The sequence below is a fragment of the Anomaloglossus baeobatrachus genome, chromosome 1 (assembly GCF_048569485.1).
Source record: "Anomaloglossus baeobatrachus isolate aAnoBae1 chromosome 1, aAnoBae1.hap1, whole genome shotgun sequence".
Classification (NCBI taxonomy): Eukaryota; Metazoa; Chordata; class Amphibia; order Anura; family Aromobatidae; genus Anomaloglossus; species Anomaloglossus baeobatrachus.
This window is the reverse complement of record NC_134353.1, coordinates 117,454,124-117,469,109: the sequence shown is the minus strand read 5'-3', so window position 1 is coordinate 117,469,109 and position 14,986 is coordinate 117,454,124. Positions and strand designations below refer to the sequence as shown.

Genomic DNA, 14,986 nt, shown 5'->3' with positions numbered 1-14,986 from the left:
GCTGCTGAGCCGTGTACCTAATCCTATCCTGTGTGATACTGTCTGCTGAGCTATGTATCTAATCCTATCCTGTGTGATACTGTCTGCTGAGCTATGTATCTAATCCTATCCTGTGTGATACTGGCTGCTGAGCCGTGTATCTAATCTTATCCTGTGTGATACTGTCTCCTGAGCCATGTATCTAATCCTATCCTGTGTGATACTGTCTCCTGAGCCATGTATCTAATCCTACCCTGTGTGATACTGTCTGCACAGCTGTGTATCTAATCCTATCCTGTGATACTGTCTGCTGAGCTGTGTATCTAATCCTATCCTGTGTGATACTGTCTGCTGAGCCATGTATCTAATCCTATACTGTGTGATACTGTCTGTTGAGCTGTGTATCTAATCCTATCCTGTGTGATACTGTCTACAGAGCTGTGTATCTAATCCTATCCTGTGTGATACTGCCTGCTGAGTTGCTGTATCCAATTCTGTCCTGTGTGATACTGTCTGCTGAGCTGTGTATCTAATCCTATCCTGTGTGATACTCCTGCTGTCCTTGGTGACACTTTAGACATTTCTGGTCACCAACAAAATGGCTACGCACTGTATCTCTACATTTCATTCTCTGTTATCCCTTGGAAACACCCAGATTGGGAGGGGGAGGTGACATCACACACAGGAGAGCAGATTCTGCCCACTTTACTGCAGCTGTAATCCAGGCTATTTCTACAGTGGGATTTCTGTAGGATGTCAGAAGCTGCTCCCCTAGTGTTTAACTGTGGAAAATAGCAAACTTTTATTTTTTTTTATATATTGCTCAATTAAAAACAAATAATATTTAAATACAACATTAAAACATTAATACTTTACATTTTTGCAGTTATTGAATTTTTTTTTACGACACCTTCCCTTTAATATCTTGGTTCTTTGTGAAATGTAGATACTAATTTAATTATGCATTAGACTACACATTACAGTTTGTAGATACCTCCTCGTAATATTTACGCTCCTCCTCCTCCACCTCCTTCTGAGCTTTCTCCCACTCCTCCTTTAATTTCTCTTGTTCTTTTTGGTACCTTTCCTGTTGAAAATTGAGACAATTATTTAAGATGTGAGAATACAAGGAGTTGTTGTAAGTTATAAATGTATCTATGATAAAAAAGAAAAGAGGGAATGATTTTCTTTGACAGTGCCAAGCCGATGTAAGGAGACATATGGGCCATGCAGTGTAAGGAGACTTATGGGCCATAAAATGCTGTTCTGGGAACTTAAATATACAAATTGCCTCTTCGGAAGGAAGACTACTTGATTTCTGGCATAACATTCATCCAATAGGTGGAGCCAGAGATCAAAAGCTTGCCCATCTGAACAGGCTTTTTACACTCATAACAGAAATAAATCTAATATGGTTGAAATTAGTCTTTTCCTCATAAATGACAAGCCAAATTGTCCCCATCAGCTCTCCGCTAATATAAAAGAATAAATATTCATTAATCATTAGAAAAAAATATTTCTACATCAGCTTTCGAGAAAGAACAATGCGCAGGTATGAACATAAGACTACAAGTAGCCTGCAATAGGGGGAAGACACACACCCCACACCCTTAAAACCTGTCAAAAATCACATAATTATAGCAATGCCACAATTCCAGTCCTAAAATAGAAAGCCACAAAGCTTGAAGAGATCTATTCACTATAATATGAGGTAATGTTCTGAGTGTGAGGTGTCAAAGCACAAGTAAAACTGTTGGGGTTCATTCAGGCGTCCATTTTTTGTGGGGTGACATCTGTTTTTCTTGCATGTAAAAAAAAAAATGCAAAAATTCCAAACTGCTCCCATCTATTAAACAAATGGACAGCAGACGGATGTGTCTTTTTTTTTCTTTTGCACATACTCGATTTGTTAAAAACACCTGTAAACAGCTCTATAGACTATAATACTATAATGGGAGCCTGTTATCTTCATAACAAACATGGACAGAACAGAAGTGAAATACAGATGTGTGAATGAGGTCTTACTGGAGATATACTCTAAGGGCACATTTTTCTCCAGCTTTGAAATAAGGGGTATGTGTCCCATAGCTTCCTATATGAGCATCTTCGACACTGGAAGCATCAGTTTCCATATCAGACCTCTTCCAGAGAGCGTCACTTTGTGAGGTAGAGGTTGCACAGCCATTCATTTTTCCCTCAACACCAATTTAATGTACACATAAAAATAAACAATTATGTAATATAACTTATCAGTTAATTTTGATCCTTTCTCCTCCTGGATTTATCTTTCACTCTCAAATCATGGAAAAAATTGGTAAAATCTGCAGTCAGACAAGAAATGGCAGTCAGTGCTTTTAAAATTCTAAGGAAGAGGAAGAAGAGGTGGAGGTCGACACCGACATTCTGCTGTAAGTTCTCCTAAAATGACCGTTACCGATCTCCATATTCTCTTTAAAAGCACTGACTGTCATCTATTTCAGTAAGAGGAAGGTCTTTATTAAGTGACCTCACAGGCTGATCATCATGACAGTCACAGGGGTCATCAGCTGACCCCCGGCTGTCAAGACAACCCATCGGTGCCCCGTGATCATGTCACAAGGCAGCCGATGGGGGTGGGGAATAACGCGCTCTAAGCGGGTGCACATTAAATCCCGCTGTCAGAGATTGACAGTGGGATTAACTGGTTATCAGGGACAGGGGCATCTCTGATCTCCTTGCGCCTGTTACAGACACATGTTGGCTTATAAGATCAGTTGACATGTGTAGGGAAACATGCAGGCTTGCCATGTGAGCCCGCATCAAAGGGAACTACACAACCTTGGATGTACAAGTATGTCATAGATTGTAAGGGGATTAAAAGGACTTTCAACAGAGAATGACTGTTCAAACCAAGTAAAGGCGCTTGGTGCACTCTTGGTGTGGCCAAACATCTACATGCACCTTCCCCCTACAGTTTCCCTAAATCCTCCCCCCTCATCTTTGATTGACAGCTTTGACTATAGAACCAGAAAAGATTTGGGATAGATGGAAAATAAGTAGGTGGGAAGGTGCACTGAACTGATCAGCCACCCCAAGGGTGCACAAAGTGCCTCCACTAGGTTTAAACAGTCATTCTGCGCTGCCAGATTCCTTGTAATATTATATCTACATGCTCCTATGGACCCCAGCATAATCACCATGTAAATTGAAGAAGCTCGGGGGGGTCACATATTGAGAACGAAGCATTTACATCTGTTACATTTCCAGAGGAAGCAGATTTTCAAGGTACCTTTTCCATCATTGAGGCCTCAGATTGAATCAAATCTGAATTTTTTTGCATATAGGATTATTGAGATCCTCCATTCTTTTGCCTTACCCTGCCATATTAGAAAATAATACCTTAATTTCTACGAATACCTCTTTTTATATAGCATTTGGGGCCATAACATACATATACTTCTAAAAGTAAAATAAGTATTTCAGCACTTACAAGGTTATAGTTGGTGCAATCGCTGGGACTTTTATTATTTATCGTCCTCTAACCAGTGGGTAGAGGATAACCTCGGAGAGTTGGAATACCCTTCTAATGAATGATACATGTAATGCCATCTCTAGTACCTGCAGTAACCGTTCCTGCTCGTGCTGCCATCGCTCCTGCCGTCTCCGCTCTTCTTCTGGGTCCCAAGCACAAAATCGACTCGGGGAATTAGCAGGGGGCTGAAACACCTATTAAAGGACATAAGTCATCTATATTTTTTTCCTGACAGTACAGCTGTTCCTAAAAGAAATCATGGTGGTGTCACATACAAAACTAAATGCTGCATTTTTTCTTCATACCACTTGTGAATACAGCAAAACTATCGCTGTCTAATATAGAAATAATGTACTAAAAGAGTTGAGTAAGTGACTCTCCAAATTCATTATCTGCTACTGATCTGGGCTTACAGCCTGAATCCCAAACCCAAGAGCTGCATTCATAATTCTGCTGATCATCATAGGAAATAGCCAATAAAATTAACAAACATCTCCTTGTTTTTCTGACATAGGATTATTATGAGTATAATGCCAGGAGTAAAGACTGCACCTCCCAGACCAGCAATTCAGAAAGGAATGAAGGGGAATTTCAGCTCTGAAGTTAACAGAATTAAGAAAGAAGCTCTGAATTAAATACAGGTTGTAAACTTGGGCACTATCCTTAGAAAAGTAATACAATGTATTTACAAAGTTATTCAACAAAAATGATTATTAAATAAATTATATACACATAATGAGAAGGTTTTCCCCTTTTCCTGACTTTTAAGAGTATACGTTTCCCTTAAGCATCTAGTTAGATGTTGGTTGTGTTACTAATAGGAGTCTGTCAGTCCACATTACATTGTCTTACTTAGAATGCAGTAGAAGATTAATTGCTCTGGGCCAAAATATTACTTTTGATTTAGGCCCAGCTTGTCAGTTGGCATTCTAAATTAGCATAACTTATCTACAAATACCAGTCTTATATAGCATCTGTTAAATATTGTAGATCGTATAATGGATCAGACCCTACTTCACCAGTTATATTCACATAATAGGGGCAAGAATTAGGAATAAATTAGCAGCATCAGTAAAGCTGGGGAGGGCTGTACATGTGGCCAAATCACTCCCACCCAAGGTGATCAACTGAAGATTATGCAGTAATTGACTATGTATGAGCTGGTCACAGTGCGCAGGGGTTGCGGATCCGCCACTGCGCAGGGGTTGCGGATCCGCCACTGCGCAGGGGTTGCGGATCCGCCACTGCGCAGGGGTTGCGGATCCGCCACTGCGCAGGGGCGTGGTTTGGACACTGTGCAGGGGCATGGTTTCACTTCACATACTTTCAGCGGTACAGATACTTGATGGGCAGTCAACCGGTTGACCTTGCGTATTACAGGTTTTGCAGTGATAGGAGTTTACTCATATTCCCGAGTTTTTTAGTTCAGCCCTCAAAAATGAACTCCAGAACTATGATCCCAGCCATAATGAGAATGGAGCACCAAAACCGACTTAACATCAGATCTGTCCCATGACATGAACACCTCCCAACTGAGACAACTGACTTTTTTTGTGTCTGTGAATTTACTTAAATTTTTTTTTTTTTAAAAAGTGAAGCATGAATCCTCAATGTAGGCCACGGTTGGAGCCTCTACTACAATTCTGACTACAGCATCAGACAGTGTTATAATCAGTCTGAATTTGGAAAGTTCCTTTAAAAAGGTATAATAAAGCGATACAGGTCCTTTTCTCATTATATAAGGTGACTACTGCTAATTCATTCGAATTGTTTAAAATGCTATTGAGTCCCCTTGTGGCATAGCTTTAGGGGACAGAGGTAGACGTCACACTCAGATACTGGTGCCTTGGCGTAAATCTGAGTATGATGAAAGTTATTTTTGCCAGATTTTGAATTGGGGCCTTGAGCATCAAGTTATTCCTCTTGACCAAGTAATTTAATTTAATTCCCCAACGCTAATTCACAAGACCCGGGTCCAGCAGCTTGGTAGTCTGTATTCTGTAGCTGCCAAACCAGAACCAGAGAGCCCCTTCCTATGTGCCAGTATCCTCCGCTTCTTTTTTGATCAAGTAGGATCAACAAGGTTGAACTCTATGGACTAGACAAACTATGCAACCCATCATTATGCTGCAACTACTGTGTTTTTCCAAAAATAAGACCTCCCCAAAAATAAGCCCTAGCAGGGATTTTCAGCATTTTCAGTGCACGGCTTAAGTATAAGTCCTGCCCCGAAAATAAGCCCTAGTCACGGTTCAATAATGAAGTGTCTATGCAGCTAAAAAAGTTAAAGAATACTGCAGGACACTTCATTATAGACAGCGGGCACCCAGCAATCACACTTACAGACGCCGAGCATAGCACCTGCAGTGATCGCACCCCCCCACGCACATCCGATATCACACACAGAGCACACACACATCGCATCACACACATACTCCCCACATCCAGCGACACCAATTTCTTCTAGCCGGCAGAATCCTGAGAGGCTGTGCAGTGGAGCGCAAGGACCTGCCACAATGCTTGCTTACAACAGGCCCTGCGGACACGTGACTTCCTCCCATCATTCCCTGAGGCCGGAAGCATTCTTTAACGCTGGATGTGATGAGTGAGTGAATCTGTCTGTGATCTGGGGGGTGTGTGTGTGTGATCTGATGTGTGAGTCAGGGAGTACCTGGGAGCAACGCAGACATCCGGCTCTGGTAAGTATGAGTCTTTTGGGAAGTAGGGGGGGGTCTGCTTTTTTGGGGGGAAACTTACCCGCAAACCATGTTTCTCCAAGAATAAGACCTCCTCCAAAAATAAGCCCTAGTGCTTTTTGGGGGGCAAAACAAGTATAAGTCAGTGTCTTATCTTTGGAAAAACACGGTAGTAGTAATTAAAAAAGGAGGCCGGAAGGGAAGAGGTGAACCACAGGGCTCTTGTCCAGCGCTCATGGTGTCCCTGACCAGGATCCTGTGAAAATTTTTGATCTACTCAGAACATAAAAAAACAAAACAAAAAACCTTAACAGCATTCCTGCTTGAGGAAAAGATCATCAGCATTCCTGACGTCAATGCGGATATATCTGTTTCTGAGAATGCGGAGTATCCATTATTATGGCATCCCCCATAGTCAGTGTGACCCACATTTCTTCTCTTGTTTGGCAGTCGTACTGAGAGCTGCTCTGTATCTACAGGAGATTTATTAGGGATAATGCTCCATAATATAATACATACTGACATACAACCAAAAAATTGCATTGATCGAACCAACATATGACATGTAAACCTGTCTAAGATGCCTGCTCCAGAGTTAGAGGCACTACAGCAGGAGGAACATGGTGAAGGTTAGAATCCCTTTAAACACTTACGCTAAAGTAAGCCGATTAAAACAAGCGCTGAGGTAGAAGAAGTAATTGCTGACAGATCAGACAAACACAACCTAATAAAGCCGATAAACACTTGCGGCTGACGTTACTGTGCTTTGTCTTAGCTTGGCAGACTGTGAAATATTTTGCCGCTTCTTCCGTTGTGCAGAATAAAGTGTGAGCACTCCGACAACACAAACACGCCAAGTAAAATTACTTACTGATGAGTTCCCACTGACTTCCGGCTCTCCTGTCAAACAGAAGCGAATAAAACAACTTTATTCTTTTAACTCTTGCATAAAAAGACTCAAGTATGCAAAGAATATTAACAAAGTGCATAATCGTACCAATGACTGAAGCCTGGGCATGGCTACATTATCCATGTGATGCATAGAAAAATGGGAATAAACTAGATTATTAGATTAGAATTAAAATGTCCTTTGCTATTTGGAAACCATCACTAGTGAATATGGAAACTTATTAATCAGTATGTATTTACATGCAGCAGAAGGAACGGTGCAGCTCAGACCAGGTTATAGTCATCATAAGGCATGTAGAAAGTATCAAGAAAATGACAAAAATATATACAGCAGCCCTGAAAAGCTAGAATATGCAAACATTGAATATGGGAATACTCCATTAGTGCTATTGCAACTATGTTTAGAAATGAGATACTTAACTTATAGGTTGGCCAATTCATGCGAGCCCAACAGCCAACGACAAGGCTTATTTCTTTGTTGGGACCTTATCCTAATACGCCTCTATCTGGGTTAAAAAGCCTACAAGTAGTGGGCAGGAAGAATCCAGCTAAAATAAAACCGCTTTGGCTGAAGGGCAGAGGGCTCAGTCAGAGAGGAATGGGATCCAAATATAAAAAAAACTCACCAGCACATCCAAAAGGTGTGAACAGGTGCAAGCTGAAAATTCAATAAAATATTTTCACGTATGTGTTTAAATACGGATGTGTGAATGAGGCATTAGCTGCACTATATGGGATAGTGCTATCCTCAATCATCTTTTCATGAAGGATCAGCTTAGTTGAATTTCCAAACTAAAGCTAGTGAAGAAAAGACCAGATTATAATCTCTTGCTCTCTAATCTCATGAACCAATTTTGCATGAAGTATTTCGGTTTAAAAATGTAGGGGTACGGTGTGATGAAGACTGAGTAGGTTCCTCAGTAGCACAGTAGTGTGCACAATTTTTGCGCAATTTGTCCCTTCTCACGATAAGGATTACTGTTGATAAATCCACATGACCGGTCTAAATTTTTACCCATGTAGTAAAAACTATTTGGAGAGTACCAGCCATAGAGAAGAACCTCTAGGAGAGGAATGGGTTCAACCACTGATGCCCAATTATGGTCCAAGATGAGTCAAGAAAATGTTGAAGAGTGTTCAGGGTCATAGAAACTATAGGCACTATAATGATGGCTTCTCTGTTATCTTTACCATCACGAGAGCCATGAAGGACTAGGGTGTGATGCGTCTGACGAGTGGACACTAAAAATTATTTCCTCAAGAACTAGGAGAGGTGAAGGCAGATGGCAGTGAGGCGTTTTATTAGGACTGTGGTTGGCACAGTCACATCCCCATATGCACAGTTTGTGTATATCATATATATTACACATACACAGTACAGACCAAAAGTTTGGACACACCTCATTCAAAGAGTTTTCTTTATTTTCAGGACTCTGAAAATTGTAGATTGAAATTGAAGGCATCAAAACTATGAATTAAAACATGTGGAATGAAATACATAAAGTGTGAAACAACTGAAAATATGTCTTATATTCTAGGTTCTTCAAAGTAGCCACCTTTTGCTTTCATTACTACTTTGCACACTCTTGGCATTCTCTTGATGAGCTTCAAGAGGTAGTCACCGGAAATGGTTTTTTCCAACAGTCTTGAAGGAGTTCCCAGAGATGCTTAGCACTTGTTGGCCCTTTTGCCTTCACTCTGCGGTCCAGCTCACCCCAAACCATCTCGATTGGGTTCAGGTCTTGTGATTGTGGAGGCCAGGTCATCTGGCGTAGCACCCCATCACTCTCCTTCTTAGTCAAATAGCCCTTACACAGCCTGGAGGTGTGTTTGGGGTCAATGTCCTGTTGAAAAATAAATTATGGTCCAACTAAACGCAAACCGGATGGAATAGCATGCCGCTGCAAGATGCTGTGGTAGGCATGCTGGTTCTGTATGCCTTCAATTTTGAATAAATCCCCAACAGTGTCACCAGCAAAGCACCCCCACACCATCACAGCTCCTCCTCCTTGCTTCACGGTGGGAACCAGCCATGTAGAGTCCATCCGTTCACCTTTTCTACAAAGACACGGTGGTTGGATCCAAAGATCTCAAATTTGGAGTCATCAGACCAAAGCACAGATTTCCACTGGTCTAATGTCCATTCCTTGTGTTCTTTAGCCCAAACAAGTCTCTTCTGCTTGTTGCCTGTCCTTAGCAGTGGTTTCCTAGCAGCTATTTTACCATGAAGGCCTGCTGCACAAAGTCTCCTCTTAATAGTTGTTCTAGGGATGAGAAGGTGTGTCCAAACTTTTGGTCTGTACTATTATATATATACAGAAGCATCAAGAGGCCTTCACATTATTATTATTATTAATAATTATAATAGCGACATTTATTCCATTGCATTTTACATGTGAAAAGGGGTATACATAGTATGGACAAGTACAATAATCATAATTCACATGGTACTAAGCATGTGTCATGTTGGCCACCACTTGCTTTGGTAAAAGGCTGGATCCATAGTTGTGCGTACGATTTATGCCTAAGACAGACACCTCTAAAGAAAAGTTGTGCACCGGATGATAGTCCATAGCATGATCCAAAAAAGCTGCATTCAACATTTTTTCAAAAACTGCTTTACTACTAGTCTGCTGCAAGAACTAATCCAATGAATTCTGAAATAATTCCATAAAAACTATAGTATCTGTTCTAGCATTAGTTCACCTACCACACCAGAAGCAAATAAAAAAAAAGATTTCTGGATAATGGAAATATGGCCTCAGAAGTCGAGAGGGTTCAAACAATTTTAGGTTTGTTTTTCCTAAGTACTAAAGGTGCTCATTGACCTGTTTAACTGTTGGTTAAAATTAATTAATAAACTAATCGTTACGATGAACGATTAACCACTAAACACTACAATTCTCTTCCTGAGATCTTGGCTGATTTCTTTTGACTTTCCCATGATTCTACACAAAGAAGAATTGTGTTTCAGGAGTGCATTAAAATACTTCCCCAGGTGTGTCTGTAATTAACTCAGATGTTGCCCATAAACCTATCAGAAGCTTCCAAAGACATGACATCATCATATGGGCTGTCCGATATTGTTTAAAGGAATAGTACTCTTAATGTATGAACTTAAATACATTCTATTCCTTAAAACATAGTCTATCTCTCGCTCATTATTCTGGTATTTGGCAAATATAAATAATTTTGGTTCCTAATTGACCTAAAACAGAAAGGTTTATTCTGGTTTTATGTCAGATAGTGAGAAAAACATGCAGATGTGTCTTTTTAGATAGTGTATGTAAACGTCTGGTTTGAACTGTATATGAATCTAACAGATACGTTAGACTGTATTAGACACTTCTGATTTTGTAGACACTTCTGATTTTGTAATATTCCTGTAATAAAAAAAAACTAAAAAAAAAACAAAAAAAACAAACAAACAAACAACAATTTGTCTTAAAAGGAGCACCAAAATTAAATTAACAGGAATAACTAGAAGAAAATCTACCAGAAAGTGGACAACGATGTTGGTGTGATGGGTGGGTTTTTCTAAAGTTATTGTACATACCTTCTAGTCCAAGTGGAAAAATCAAAGCAAAATCTCATCAAGTAACAGATCATCAAATTCTTAGCAAATCAATACAGACAATTGGTATTTAAGGTAACAGTGACACCATAGTGCATGACCACAGTTCTGTGCAACGTGTGAAGCCTAGGAAATTTATTCATGGTGAGCACACCACACCCGATAGAGCACCACATAGGTCCTTTGCGGGTCCCACACCATGACATTGTGATGGACAACGTAAAGGGAATCTGTCAGCAGCTTTTTGCTATGAAAGCTGAAGACCGCATGCTGCAAAGGTTAACAGCGAAAGTTCAGGCATGCCTGTCACAGTCTGCTCTTTTAATTTGCTGCTTGATTAACCAGCAGAATCCTTACCATAACAGGACTAGAAACTCACGTGCACTGCAGTCCAACACGCCGCCTCCTCTGATTGACACCTTACTGTCAATACAAAATAGCTATAGAGAGCCTGCTGTGGGTGGTAACAGCTCCCTGGGCTCAGCTACATTACTAAAACAAAAATTCAGATTGTGTCAGAACAGCTGCAGTCAGAAATCTAAGTGATACATCGTTGGATTCAGAATCTCCTTGCCTATATCATGCTACTCTCAGATGAGGTAGCAAAAATCTGCTGACAGATTCCCTTTAAAGTCTTTAATTACTGTATATTTCAGTTACCTGACTTAGAAAACAAACCGGAACGTGGCCAAACATTCTGCATCACAAAGTTTTGGCAGATATTTTGGGGAGATTCTGAGGTGCAATGGTTGAAAAAAAAAAAATAAAAATTTATAAATCTGTAAAAAAAAAAAACCAAAACAAAAAAACCCCAGCATAAAATAGCAACTCTACAAAATAGACACAACACAAGATACACATAATTAACCTACATAAATAACCAGGGAAGATATGTCCTGTAGGCCGTAAAAACCACCAAGATCACACAATAGATCCTTTTATTTAGATTGGATTTGCTGTTCACTTACCGCTAACACATCCGTCAGTTCTGGAGAGAATCATGTCCGATATTCAAAAAGATGGAGAAACAAATGGATGCAACCAATTATGTAGCCACTTACAGTCCCCAGTCTTATTACTGGAAATGTCGAGTTGGCAGGTATCGCACTACTTACCCACCCCAAATTTACCATGGATGGATGTTGTAGTCTATAGCTTTCTCCATAGACACCAACAGATTCTAGGATTTCAGAATTAGAAAAAAATGGCATTTTTTGTGTGTCTTGTATTGCAGCTCAGCTGTGTAGACGTGAGTTAGGCGGAGTTGCAATATCACACACCACGCCATGTTTTATTAATATTAGACAATCTGGGAGATTTTCAAGCTACTTGAGAAAATGAATGAATAAAAGAATGAATGAATGAATCAACGAATGAATGGATAACAGCACTGTCCCATCAATCTAGGATCTAGAATTAAGTCTTAGGGAGTAACATGATCATTTCTATAACTTATTAATGGTGATCAATCTCCTTAGGATGGTGCTTCATCACTGGTCTGTTGGATCTTTATATCGCCACTATATACAAGTGCATCTCAATTAATTAGAATATCATCAACAAGTTAATTTATTTCAGTAATTCTATACAAAAAAGGAAACGCACACAAATATTATATATATATATATATATATATATATATATATTTATTTATTTGTGCATACATATCTACACACAGTGGGTACGGAAAGTATTCAGACCCCTTTAAATTTTTTAGAAATTTTTGCTAATTTATTAACGAAAAACTGAAATCTCACATGGTCATAAGTATTCACACCCTTTCCTCAGACACTAATATTTAAGTCACATGCTGTCCATTTCCTTGTGATCCTCATTGAGATGGTTCTACTCCTTCATTGGAGTCCAGCTGTGTTTAATTAACCTGATCTAACTTAATTTGGAAAGGCCCACACCGGTCTATATAAGACCTCACAGCTCACAGTGCATGTCAGACCAAATGAGAATCATGAGGTCAAAAGGAACTGCCATAGGAACTCAGACAGAATTGTGGCAAGGCACAGATCTGGCCAAGGTTACAACAGAACTTCTGCAGTACTCAAGGTTCCTAAGAGCACAGTAGCCTCCATAATCTTTAAAAGGAGGAAGTTTGGGACCACTAGACCTGGCCGTCCAGCCAAAACGAGCAATCGTGGAAGAAGAGCCTTAGTGAGAGAGGTAAAGAAGAACCCCAAGATCACTGCGGCTGAACTCCATAGATGCAGTAGGGACATGGGAGAACGTTCCACAAAGTCAACTATCACTGCAGCCCTCCACGATTCGGGCATTTATGGCAGAGTGGCGCGACGGAAGCGTCTCCTCAGTGCAAGACATATGAAAGCCTTCATAGCATTTGCAAAAAAAACCAAAAAACACTTTAAGGGCTCCCAGACAATGAGAAATATGATTCTCTGGTCTGATGAGATGAAGATAGAATGTTTTGGTGATAATTTTAAGCAGTATGTGTGGAGAAAACCAGGCACTGCTCATCACCTGCCCAATACAATCCCAACAGTGAAACATGGTGGTGGCAGCATCATGCTATGGGGGTGTTTTTCAGCTGCAGGGACAGGATTATTGGTTGCAATTGAAGGCAAGACCAATGCGGCCAAGTGCAGAGATATCCTGGAAGAAAACCGCTTCCAGAGTGCTGTGGACCTCAGACTTGGCCGAAGGTTAACCTTCCAACAAGACAATGCCCCTAAGCACACAGCTAAAATAACAAAGGATTGGCTTCAGAACAACTCTGTGATCATTCTTGACTGGCCCAGCCACAGCCCTGACCTAAACCCAATTGAGCATCTCTGGAGAGACCTGAAAATGGCTGTCCACTGACGTTCACCATCCAACCTGACGGAACAGGAGAGGATCTACAAGGAAGAATGGCAGAGGATCCCCAAATCCAGGTGTAAAAACTTGTTGCATCATTCCCAAGAAGACTTATGGCTGTACGAGCTCAAAAGGGTGCGTCTAACTCAATACTAAGCAAAGGGTCTGAATACTTATGAGCATGTGATATTTCAGTTTTTCGTGTTTAATAAATTTGCAAAAAATTCTACATTTGTTTTTTTTCTGCCAAGATGGGGCAAAGTGTAGATTAATGAGAATAAAATGAACGTTTTTGAATTTACCAAATGGCTGCAATGAAACAAAGAGGGAAAAATTTAAAGGGGGTCTGAATACTTTCCATACCCACTGATTATATATCGTCATTACAAACAGTGATCTATTTCCAGTTTTTATTTGTGTTAATGTTGATAATTATGGCTTACAGCCAATGAAAACCCAAAAGTCATCTCAGAAAATTAGAATTAATAACACAAAACACCTGCATAGGCTTCCTAAGCATTTAAAATGGTCCCATAGCCTGGTTCAGTAGGCTACACAATAATGTAGAAGACTGCTGACTTGACAGATATCCAAAAAGCAGTCATTGACACACTCCACAAGGAGGGTAAGTCACAAAAGATCATTGCTAAAGAAGCTGGCTGTTCACAGAGTGCTGTATCCAAGCATATTAATGGAAAGCTGAGTGAAAGGACAAAGTCTGGTAGAAAAAGGTGCACAAGGAACTGGGATAACCACAGCCTTGATAGGATTGTTAAGTAAAGGCCATTCAAAAATTTGGGGGAGATTCACAAGGAGTGGATGGACTGCTGCTGGAGTCATTGCTTCAAGAGCCACCACACACAGACGTATCCAGGACATGGGCTATGAATGTCGCATTCCTTGTGTCAAGCCACTCATGACCAATAGACAATACCAGAAGCGTCTTACCTGGGCCAAGGAGAAAAAGAACTGGACTGTTGCTCAGTGGTGCAAGATGTTGTTTTCAGATGAAAGTAAATTCTGCATTTCATTTGGAAATCGCTGTCCCAGAGTCTGGAGGAAGAGTGGAGAGGCCACAATCCAAGCTGCTGGAGGTCTAGTGTGAAGCTTCCACAATCAGTGATGGTTTGGGGAGCCAGATCATCTGCTGGTATAGGGCCACTGTGTTTTATCAAGACCAACGTCAGCACAGAAGACTACCAGGAAATTTTAGAGCACTTCCTGCTTCCCTCTGCTGACAAGCTTTTTGGAGATGGAAATTTCATTTTCCAACAGGACTTGGCACCTGTCCACACTGCCAAAAGTACCAATACCTGGTTTAATAACCACAGTATCACTTTGCTTGATTGGCCAGCAAACTCTCCTGACCTAAACCCCATAGAGAATATATGGGTTATTGTCAAGAGGAAGATGAGACACCAGATCCAACAATGTAGACGAGCTGAAGGCTGCTAGCAAAGCAACCTGGGCTTCCATAACACCTCAGCAGTG

The 14,986-nt window shown here is 40.5% G+C and overlaps 1 protein-coding gene across 4 annotated transcripts in view; it reads right to left on the bottom strand.

The window, feature by feature from the left end:
• Positions 1–14,986, bottom strand: part of LIMCH1 (LIM and calponin homology domains 1) — a 391,967-nt gene that overhangs the window by 41,267 nt on the left and 335,714 nt on the right. For all 4 annotated transcript variants that reach the window (XM_075346998.1, XM_075346997.1, XM_075346999.1 and 1 more), the window contains 3 exons: positions 7,058–7,086; positions 3,577–3,684; positions 974–1,066 (listed from right to left, as the gene is read on the bottom strand). In XM_075346998.1, the coding sequence (XP_075203113.1) occupies positions 974–1,066; positions 3,577–3,684; positions 7,058–7,086 (230 nt within the window). The remainder of the gene's footprint in view (positions 1–973; positions 1,067–3,576; positions 3,685–7,057; positions 7,087–14,986) is intronic.